Source organism: Bos indicus x Bos taurus, chromosome X (genome assembly GCF_003369695.1).
Source record: "Bos indicus x Bos taurus breed Angus x Brahman F1 hybrid chromosome X, Bos_hybrid_MaternalHap_v2.0, whole genome shotgun sequence".
NCBI lineage: Eukaryota > Metazoa > Chordata > Mammalia > Artiodactyla > Bovidae > Bos > Bos indicus x Bos taurus.
In genome coordinates, this window is record NC_040105.1 from 76,102,744 (window position 1) to 76,114,830 (window position 12,087).

At 34.3% G+C, this 12,087-nt stretch overlaps 1 protein-coding gene across 3 annotated transcripts in view; it reads right to left on the minus strand.

Annotated features, from left to right (window-relative positions):
- Positions 1 to 2,289: 2,289 nt before the first annotated feature.
- Positions 2,290 to 12,087, minus strand: part of HDX (highly divergent homeobox) — a 217,587-nt gene continuing 207,789 nt past the window's right edge. For 2 of the 3 annotated variants that reach the window (XM_027534472.1, XM_027534471.1), the window contains 2 exons: positions 10,932 to 11,054; positions 2,290 to 6,676 (listed from right to left, as the gene is read on the minus strand). In XM_027534472.1, coding sequence (XP_027390273.1) covers positions 6,551 to 6,676; positions 10,932 to 11,054 — 249 coding nt within the window. In that variant the 3' untranslated portion in view covers positions 2,290 to 6,550. Of the gene's footprint in view, positions 6,677 to 10,931; positions 11,055 to 12,087 lie in introns of those variants that run through there. The other variant, XM_027534473.1, reaches the window with a different exon arrangement.

Sequence of the window (12,087 nt, forward strand, 5' to 3'; positions counted from 1 at the left end):
GACTCTTTGCGACCCCATGAATCGCAGCATGCCAGGCCTCCCTGTCCATCACCAACTCCCGGAGTTCACTGAGACTCATGTCCATCGAGTCAGTGATGCCATCCAGCCATCTCATCCTCTGTCGTCCCCTTCTCCTCCTGCCCCCAATCCCTCCCAGCATCAGAGTCTTTTCCAATGAGTCAACTCTTCTCATGACGTGGCCAAAGTACTGGAGTTTCAGCTTTAGCATCATTCCTTCCAAAGAAATCCCAGGGCTGATCTCCTTCAGAATGGACTGGTTGGATCTCCTTGCAGTCCAAGGGACTCTCAAGAGGCTTCTCCAACACGACAGTTCAAAAGCATCAATTCTTCGGCACTCAGCCTTCTTCACAGTCCAACTCTCACATCCATACATGACCACAGGAAAAACCATAGCCTTGACTAGACGAACCTTTGTTGACAAAGTAATGTCTCTGCTTTTGAATATGCTATCCAGGTTGGTCATAACTTTCCTTCCAAGGAGTAAGCGTCTTTTAATTTCATGGCTGCAGTCATCATCTGTAGTGATTTTGGAGCCCAGAAAAATAAAGTCTGACACTGCTTCCACTGTTTCCCAATCTATTCCCCATGAAGTGATGGGACCGGATGCCATGATCTTCGTTTTCTGAATGTTGAGCTTTAAGCCAACTTTTTCACTCTCCACTTTCACTTTCATCAAGAGGCTTCTGAGTTCCTCTTCACTTTCTGCCATAAGGGTGGTGTCATCTGTATATCTGAGGTTATTGATATTTCTCCCGGCAATCTTGATTCTAATTTGTGTTTCTTCCAGTCCAGCATTTCTCATGTTGTACTCAGCATATAAGTTAAATAAGCAGGGTGACAATATACAGCCTTGACGAACTCCTTTTCCTATTTGGAACCAGTCTGTTGTTCCGTGTCCAGTTCTAACTGTTGCTTCCTGACCTTCATACAAATTTCTGAAGAGGCAGATCAGGTTTAGAACAGATTACTAGTATAGATGATAAAAACATTACTTAGGTAGAAGTATTAAGGAGAAGTACCTTATAACTTGCATCCAAAATATAGCTACTTTATTATCGTGAAAGTAAAGAAATAGTATCATTTGTTATAAATCTATGGTAAAAAGTATATAATATTTATGTAAAGTAGATACTTGTTAATTCTCTAGAATAAATGCATTTTCATTAGTAGCAGGTTTGCTTTTTCTTGTATCAATTAAAAAACAGAAAATCCCCTGGTCACCTGGGAAAATGCTTTCAATAAATTGTTAAGAAAAAAAGCAGGACTTGTAACTGTAAAATCAGTATAATTCCTGTATTGCTGGATATATGTAATATGCAGAATAAATGACTGGAATTAGATATACTAATATGTTAACAATGCTTATTATTAGGGGGTGGAATTGCATGTGTTCTTTCTTAAAAATTAATTTGTTTTAATTGGAGGATAATTACTTTACAATATTGTGATAGTTTTTGCCGTGCTTTTCTTTTATCTGTATTTTATAAAATGTCTACAATGAACATGTATTATCTTTATAGTATGATATAAACAAGAAATACAAAAAATAGTCTCAAAATGTTTGAAAAACATCATTCAATTTTATAGACATACTCAACCATTGACTTGTTTTTAAATATATTTGTAATGATTCCTATTCATTTTTATAAAATCAAAGGATTTCACCACCTTAAGCCAATGTTTTTGCAGATATGAGAAAGACTTGGGTCATTTGAAGAGCCTTCAAGGATCCTTGAAAATGTATCAACTGGGAAAGAAAACTGCTGATGTGCTATTTGAAGCTCATCCCTTGCCCTCACCCATTTGATAACATGAAAAGTTTTCACTGGCATAAGACTTTAACCAAAAATGTATGGGTGTATTTCATCCAAATTAAAAGGATATTCAACCAGTGTCAAAGAGAGCTAGAAGTTCAATGAAACATTGCCACTTGAATGTTGTAAAAATAGCATTCTTTGTTTAAACTGTGGTTATTCACTTGCTGGCTTTACCATTTGAATATACTATCATGGACAAATTTATTGTCTATTAATGAATATTCATTCTATTCCACTGGTGTTGAAGTAATTCTCTGTTATGTGAAGTCAGTTAAGGATGATACACATGTCAGCTAGGTAATCATCCAAATTTCCATTTGAGCACTCCATGTTCTCCTTTCTCTGCCTCCAAATACCTTATTATTCTCTTCATTTTTTAGTCTTTTTATCAGAACTTTATCTTGGGGAGGAAAAATTTATCTGTAGAAAAATAAACATTGAAAGAAAGAGATGTTTCTATTAGCTGGAAATCATTTATTGCCTCTATAAAAGTTTAAATAAAAACTCTACAAAAAGTTCACATTACTGTCTGATATGGTTTTAACATGATAGTATGTTTCAGAGGTAGTGCTAGTAAAGTGGGACACAAGATACTAAAAGAAATTAGCAAGTTAATACAACATAAAATTTCAATATCAAACAATATATACTCAGTACACTTTAATGGAACAATCCAAATATGTTTCCATGAAAATATCATTTTATTCTTTTATCCTTCCACAAATATGTTCCTAATAAAGGTTTGTTTGGGGCAATGGTATGTAGGCTCACAAGTTAGTAGCCTCCTCCATTTTAACACCACAGAGCATAGCTTGGTGAAGAGCATGATACAGTGCTGTCTGCCAAGGATAATACCAGCTTCAAAGATAAACCTTTTTATTCGTCATTTAGACATAATGGTACTAAGAACTCTCTTAAAAAGCTAATCTATCAGAATTTGGCATTTTGGGGATGGGAATGAAAATTTAATATTTGTAAAAAAAAAAAAAAAAGGCAATATTCCTTGTATACTATCACTGCAATATGGAGGAAGGAAGGAGTTTTCAGAATTCTTCTAAAATATGATCATAAACTATCAGGCCAAGATGAAGAAACTCTTCTTTGGAAATGGGCTGATTACTTTGTCTTCCTTAAAAAGGTGCAACCAAGTCAGTCTTAGAGCCTAGAATTATTTTAAATATACCACTTATGTTTTCTCATACAAACTTACATACTGCTGACTGTGAAAGTGCCTTAAAATAAATTTTACCGTCTGGAGAAATTACCTATTGGACATCTTTTGAGGTCTTTGTAATATACAGAGCACAGGATGTGACTGGACTGTGGCCTTTTCTTCCTCAACAATAACATTTCTATCACAAGATTTCAATGGTAGTACAAAAGTCCTGCTGTTGATAACTGATCTTACAACAAAATATTCCTAAGTTCCATAAAAAGGCCAATTTTCTTATAATGTTTTCCTTGCATGTGCTAATTTTCCTATTCTCCAGGGTAACTGCAGTTCTCATTTTCTTGGGACTAATTTTAGCTTTGTTGAAATGAGAAAGGTTACTTTTGGTTCTTTTTTAAAAATACACACTTTGAAAATTGCTCTTAGCTACACATTTCCTGTTTAGAAACTAATTGGCTATTCTAAGCCAGGGTTTCCCTGGTGGTTCATTGGTAAAGAACCAACCTTCTAATACAGGAGACATGGGTTTGAAAAGATCTCCTGGGTCAGAAGGATCCACTGGAGAAAGAAATGGCAACCCACTTCAGTATTATTGTCTGGGAATTCCCATGGACAGAGGAGCCTGCTGGGCTATAGTCCATGGGGTCGCAAAAGGGTTGGACACGACTTACCAACTAAATAACAACAATCCTAATCCAATAGCAGACATCAAAGGGTAGTAAACAGAAAAAAATAAAGTTGTCTTCTTTTTTTTTTTTTTTTCCATTTTTTGCCTCTGCCTTTGTGAGAGATAGTATGGCTTCAGACAGGTTGTTCTTCATTATGGTTTCAAAGCCCTAAAGAAAGAAACACTAGTTGTTTTTGCCTCCCAGTCATGAAGATGTTCAAAAAGCAGTCCATAAACTGATACTTTTCTGCTCTGAATTGTCTCAAAACATTCCAATCTATACATGTGAAAATACATTTCTTCATAATAGATTTTAATATTTAACATTGAAATGTTTTTCAAAATCTATGGTATATAATTTCATCCTGCCAATGTTGTTTTTCTGGATACAATCTTTTTCCTTTGGTTCCTGCTACAGAAAATGCTGAAGCACAAATGTCAATACAAAAGGATTCCTAAGTGTACTGTTATGATTTATGCTGTTTCTTTTTTAATGTAACTTTAAACAGGGACAAGGGAATCATCTACACTTCCTCTCAAAGTTGTAGACTAGGATTCCTTCCAGGAATCATATCTAGCAAAAATCTTTAAATCTATTAAAATTGAAACTTCCATAATTTTTATTTATATTCCTGAAAAAGTGAAAATAAACAATGTATTCTGAAGTTTATGGCTTGCTGAGGAGTAGAAATCCAGTGTCCCTATTGTAGGAGTTCAATAAATATTTTTTGATTTATTGACTAGCTGCTGAGGTGTGACAAGTTTAATCCATAGCGTTGAAAGACGTATGAGAGAACCACCTCTTTTCACTTTGTGGCAAGAACTAAATAATAAGGGGTTTAAATTGAAGCAGGAAAAAATCAGGCTAAAGATAACCTCAACAACTAGTAAAAAGTCCTAAGAGAGACTTGAAGGCCTTGAATTTGTTCATGTTACCTTAAGAAATGTTTTTTAAGTTTGCTGTATATAGTAGGGACTTTTTATCTCATAGGGGAATTAGTGTGACTGATAAATTTAAACTTAGTATCCCAGGTTCCGTTACTCAGCCCTCTTTTCTCTAAATGGAATTTGACTTGTCAACAAGGTGTACTATACATTGTTTAAAAAGAACTATATGACTCTCAGCTAAAAGGGAGCATACCTAACAACTGAAATATTTTTGCTAACAAAGAACCATAATAGTAGAGTGGCAGCAACACTAAATCAGACAAATAGCTGACAAAGTGAAAGATTATCAATGAACCTTATTTATTTGTGTGTGGTGGAGGGGCATTTTAAGTCAAAGACATCCATGACTGCCTTTCTGTATTCATAAGTTGGCATCTCTGAATTCCAAGATCAAAGTTGGCTTTACTTACAAATTATGAAATATCTGACATAGAAACTTGATGGTCAAAAGTGCCGTCTAGCTACTTTATTAATCTTTTAAGTATAAGTGAAAGTGAAAGTGAAGTCGCTCAGTCGTGTCTGACTCTTTGCGACCCCATGGACTGTAGCCTATTAGGCTCCTCCATCCATGGGATTTTCCAGGCAAAGATCTTTTAAGTATAGATAGCAATTTAACCATATGATACAGTTCCACACTGCCAGCTCACAAATATGTGATATTGTGTGCACAGGGAGAAACTGGCATTTTCCCTTCTATAGGTTTTGGTAATGTGGTCTGGTACCCTGGAAGGGAAGGTCTGCAAAAAATTGTGTTGTGCCATCTGGTACCCACTAATAGAACAACTGGGTAGAATGCCCATTTTAGGAGTGTACTCATAGAATAGTATTCAGGAAATTCAGAGAACTGTGATTCACAACCAAAGTGGTATAATTCTTTTGGGTAGTTTCCTTGGGCTGATAACTCTGTGCAAGGCTCATATGGAAATGAGCTAAACTTGGTGGCAAACCTCAGTGACTAGATTAAAAAAAAAGAAAACTCAGTGGCTTACCTTGACTTCCTGTTTCATAAAATCTAAGAACTGAAAAAATATTATGATGACGGTGATAAACTTATAATACTTGTGCAACATTTCATCTAAGTTAGTTATACAAATTTAGTAGTAGAATGTGAATCTTATCAATATTTGTCACTTGCAGCAATAAAGAGTTCTCATTAAGATGAATCTTTTACAACATTTTGTTTCTATACATTTAACAATTTATTTGACTTCATGTTGGTTAAATTACTTTTCCATAATGCTCTTCCTCCTCCCCCCAAATATTTGGGTTAATAATGGAAGAATGTCAATATTTTGCAATTGTGTACTAGCAATCACTTCAATTTTCAATCATTAACTTAAGTCGAAATTTCACAGAAGTTTAAAAATGAGCCCCAAGATTTATCTAGGTTAAAACGTTTTTAATGTTTTGTTTTCAATTTTCAGCCTACTTTCCTGAGTAAAAGTGTATGTGGATGACAGGAAAAGGAGAGAGGAAGGAAGATGTAATGGTTACAAAAAGAAGACTAGTCAAGCTTCAGTAACTTGATAAACTATGTTGAAATATCTTTTTGTGTCTCTGGTCAAAGCTATTACTAAAACTAAGATTCATCTATAAAACAAACAAACAAAAAAGAACTTTCAGAAATTAGGCGTTATGCATTTCCTAGCTAAACTGCTCAAAATTAAATACATTTTCCTCCAGAGTTCCATCAGTTTGGAAAAAAACTCTCAAACAATGCTTTTAAATTTTACAAACTTTTTTTTTGTACCATAAGTACCATTTTGCACCACAGCCATTATATCTGGTTCATCCTTCACAGAATACATTGCTTCAACAATATATTTTTCCAACTGAAGAATTTTGGGGCAGCACAATGCAACTATCTTGAAATGCATACCTGTTGGGTAGCCAAAAGGCTGTATCATATATCCCTCCCCACCCCAATCACAAACTGTCTGAGGCATTTTTCTCTGATAAAGAAGACACACTGAATGAGGTATCATCAGGCTCCGGCGAGGCATGATTGAAATCCATCTCTTCTAATTCAGGAGGTAAATCTGACAGCAATGCCTAAGTCAGAAAAATCAATTGTTTTGAATTAGTATTTGGACATATTTTTCCAACTTTATAGTTGTGGTCCTTTCATATTGATTTATTCTTACAGATTTAAAGAAAGGAGCATTTCTCTCTCAGAACTTTATACAACATCTTTTCTAAGAGAAAAACTCATCATATACTATTAAGGAAGTAATAAAATATTAGATCTTGAGAGTGTGGATTATGTAGAGTGCAACCTACAAACAGGGAGTAAGGAGAGAAATGAGCAACTACTCTGAACCAAATGCTCTGAAGTGTCTGAGATAAGTGATTTTCATACCAGTTTTGATTGTTCAGTGATCACTGCTAGAGGACTTTAAAATTGTATATAACTTATTAAAATACCCCTGCCCGGTTATACTGTCCATCACACTAAAATACAGTTCACAAGACTATTTTGAACTTCAGTGGGAGAAATAATAAAGCAATTAGGGGAAAAGTTCAGCTATTCTATTTTAGATAAAATTTTAGCATTTTAAAAGTCCAAGTGATTTTTTTTTTTCTTTCCTTAGGCTATGGTCAAGCATTCACAAAGGCTCTGCTGAACCAGTGAATTTGGCTGTGTAATGATGTTTCTAGAGGATTGCTCATCTCTCTTTTGGAGTAATTAAGATAAGGGAAGAGCCATGAACTAAGTTTTGCCATGGTGTAATTGTTCCATGAGTTGCAGAACATGCATTCATACTAGAGAAATAAATAATCAAGTTTTATCTGGCTGGCAGTGCTGATGTGCATTTGACCATCAGAAATGGCAAACTAAATGAATGATTTGCTGCTCCCAATACTAAAAATAATGTAACGTATTTCGACAATATTTAGACAACATTAGTTGTAGTGTTAGCTTTGGGTGCAATAGTAAAAAAAAGATCCAGTGCAGGTTTGCTTCTACCCAAATAATGAACAGAAAGACAGGGCATGTTAGAGAACACATGAAATCCACTGTTGAAATAAGACAGTACTCTCCTATTCTCTTTATTAAAAGAAGTGACAGTTGTAAATCCTATAGTTTTTTGTTTTAGAGCAGAGAGGAAAGATTAGAACTTTTTGTCAGGCTGCAAAAGGAAAGGCTAACTCCTGTCTGTACAAAAATTTATTTATTTTCTGCTATTAAATGGTTCATGAACTTCTTGGTGAAATTGAGAGTACTGTTTACAAAGCAGTCATCTAAAGGTACTACATGCTTTCTAAGGTTTCTAGGTTGTCATAATAGGGCACAGAACCATTTTCTTCTAGGTCAGTTGTTTACCACTAACCCAGTATAGTACAACAAAGCCTTTGCTGACAATGGTTGATCATAGTTTATGAGAAATACATCACTGGATTTATTTCACTTTGCAAGTGCAAAGAAGCCATATTAAAGAGGGCAAAGTGTTCCAATGAACAAAGCCTAGCTTACTGGAGAGTCATATAGGTGAGTAGACTTAAAGACATTTAAATTGTAGTGGGGAGACCTTCAAATCAAAGAACACTACTATGTATTTCTTTGTCATTGCATTTAATGTAGTTGCCTGACCAAAATCAGTACAGTATGAAATAGGAAAACTTTAATATCTGGGACAGAACGAGGCACTACTAATGCATGGGGTCCATTTAAAAATATTCCTTTTCGATATCTTTCTGGATTGCAACACTGGCACCTTGAACAAATGTTCAGATTTTGTCAGTTGCTAGAACTGTCTTTTTCATAGACTAAAGTGAACACAATGAACTTGCTTCACTCCAGGTTCTCTACCAGTCAGAGTGTGACCTACTGCCATTCTTCCCAAGAGATTATAACACTTCCCCCAATAGAATAGAATCACATAGTGAACTATCAAGGGAAGAAAGATCATAACTAATGACTTAGTAGAGTGCTGACAACATTATTTTTTTTTAAATCTCTATTGGTTTGGATAATCTAATATTCAGTCAGACATTATCATATATTTTCAAATCCTGGACTGCTTCATGGGGGCAAAATACTCTGTGGACCACTCATCTCACTCAACTTACCCAAATCAAGATTAACAGAAAAACAGAATTCTAAAATGAGAAACCAATGACACAATGATTCTCTTTTATTAGGCAGAATAAAAATCAAGTCCTTCCAGAAATAAACCTTTAAGCATTTCATAGAGTAAAGATCAGTAATTTATGAGCTGACTTGGGTAACTTTTGTGCTGGTATCTTCTATATTTTTAGACCGTATTTGGAGATCCATTATACTCAATCTCAAGTACAAAAATCAGTATTTTGTACTTGGATGCTGATTATATAGGCTATGATTTTCAGTACAATTTTTGTATAACTATCTCTTCCCCCTCCCTCAGCCAATGTTTTGTCCATATCTTAGTTCATCAGCCTTTTTTTCAGAGGAAAAGTAGAAGAAAAGGGCAAAAGTAAAATGTACAATAGGTACTTTTCTTATTTTTTAGTGGTTTTGGGGGAAGGATAAAGCCAGGTTAGAATAAAAAAATAAAATGCAGCTTGTGTGCTATTCCTAGCTATAAAAAGTCATAGACAACTGTGAATAAGCTGACCACACAACTCTGAAATACAAACCATGCATGATTTTTAGGACTAGGACAACACTCCAAATTACTCCCATATTGAACCTAATTCTACTTTTCCTTTCTTTAATATTAATGTAATTAAAAATTACAGTTCTTTGGGGAACAAATTCAAGACTATCATCTTATTCATTTAAAATCTGTACTTTAGATTCCTAAAAAAAAATACATTTTCAATATGCCATAGAATATGCTTAGCTCACATAATAAACCAAAATGCTTAAATAAAACTGTCAAATATGACTGGTAACTACCATCTTGGGATGTCTGTGTGTGTACAGAATGGGGAGAGCACAATTCATGAAACTGGACTCATAATATACATGCTAGATTAAGCCTCATGAGTAAATTATAGCTTAAATTTTGTGGTTCAGTACTTTGATGAAATATATAAAGACATTTTCCTTATGAAAAGCAGGAGAATTCTGGTATGCTAAGACTAATCTTTTTCCTTGGAAATGACTGGAATAGGCTACATACATCTTGCTTGGATATAAGGAATAAATGCTTGTACTCTAGCTGAATAGAAACCACTGAGACTGCTTCCTAATTAAGGCTTACCTGTGTAATATACTACTTACATTGAATTTCTCTGACAATCAGGAATCAACATGGTAGTCCACAACTCAGAGGCATATTTGGTATCATTTAGTATTAAATATAACATATTTAGTATTAAATATAACATTTAACATAATTCTATATTCTTTTTTTTTTTTTTTTTTTTAGGTTACCCTGGTGGCTCAGATGGTAAAGAATGTGCCTGCAATGCAGAAGACCCGAGCTTGATCTCTGGGTTGGGAAAACCTCCTAGAGTAGGAAATGGCACCCCATTCCAATATTCTTGCCTGGGAAATCCCAAGGAGAGAGGAGCCTGGCAAGCCACAGTTTACAGGGTTGCAAAGAGTCAGACATGACTGAGTGACACTAACATATTCCTTTTTAGCAAGATTAATAAGTTATTACACAAATTTTAACAGAAAAAGTGAGGCAGAAAATGTAATCTGGGAAGAATTTGCCAAAAAAAAAAAAAAAATCCACAGTGACAAACACAAGACATTTCATTTCATCTTTGGGGTAGTGTAATCAAACACTATAGTTAAATTGGGAAAAGTAAATGCTGCACTGTGGTTACAAAGAATTTCACAAAGTAATTTCAATTTTTTTAGTGATGTGCAACATATCATGAAATAGAAGGTATTCAAACACCTGTGAACTTTAGTAGGGGCTGTAAGGTAACTGAAATCCAGAAGAGAGGCAAATGCCTCACTTCTTTCATTCACAGGAGGTCCTAAAATATGTGCCTCTCCAGTTAGTGTAACCCCATCTTTACAACTGTTTTGAGAATTTCTTTAAAATTAATTAAATGAAAAAATATGTACAAGATAGAGAATAGAGTCAATAATTATATTTTAAAAATTTTAAATGTTTTGCCTACTTGATACTGGCTTGGAATTAACAAAGTATGTTAATCATTTTGATTTTCCACTAAAGCAGCACACAAAATCTGAGTATTTATTCCCAAGAAAGCTATATTAACAAGTCAGGAGGTAACAAATCCTTCCTTGATGACAAGCAGGAATGAGGTATAAAAATGAAAAGAATATGAAGAACCCAAGTGTGACTTGCCACTTTTCAACATTTTATGTTATAATTTACTATTCTCTTCTGTTGCTTACCTGTTGTTGTTCCTTATTGTCAGCTTTTATAGCTAGTATCAAGCTTCTTACAAATGTCTGAAGTTTAAAATTTTTTTGCTTCTGAATCTCTAACTCATTTTCAATGAATCTGACTTCTTCATTCTGAAGGAGAAAGCATCAAATAATAAATTACTCTGTGCAAACCTAGGACTACACATGTTTGATGCACAATAAAACTTTTAAAAAGCAATCAAATTATAGAGACAATAAAAAGATAAAAGTTTAGCATAAAGGATTCTAAAACACAGAAGTACATTATCCTATTACTCAAAGGCTGCCTTTTAAGCAAATCACCAACAGAAAATAATCTGCAAGGTCAAAAATCCAATCAAATAAATTCAGGTAAGAGAAAAATCAAGAAGCAGTTCCCTTCTTGGAAAGACTCATCCTACAGTAAACCTAATTAGCATTCAGATTAGGATTAAGAATAGATAGAGCCCAATTTACCCCAAGTAAAGAGCAATAGCAGATGCAGTAATGCTGAACGTATCATTCACAAAGTCAAACACTGAGAAGTAAAAAGGTTATTATTCTGTAACAAAGAGGGACTGAAATTTTTCATAAGACTATCAAATAGTTTGCTGAACCCCCCACCCTTATGTAAGAGTCTGTTATTCAGAAAATATCTCGAAATTTACAATGATTTGAAACTCAGTCTCTCTTCACTATTTTTCCTAGTTGTGTAGGAAAAGAAAAATAAACTAGGTTTGGGAGGATTTTAGTGTCAGACCTACTGATAATTGTGTAAACTAGGGCAGGACAATTAACCTGTGATTGTATATACTCGTCAATAAAATGGATATAATACTAGTAATCATTGGCAATTCTAGATTGAGGGTTATAAGGGTCAAATAAGATAATGGCCATGAAATTGCTCTATATAGATTTACTATTTAAGCTACAGAAGTTAAGAACATGTGATATTGGTGAAAGTGTGGACATATAGATCAATGGACACAATAGAGAGTTCAGAAATATATATTATATATTGCATTATATGTGTATATATATGTACACACACATGCAAATTTGGTTGACTTTTGATTAAGATGCTGAGGTAATTCAATGCACAAAGAATAATCTTTCAACATTTCAAAAAAGAGTGGTTGAAAACTTGTAAATCCATACCCCCTTC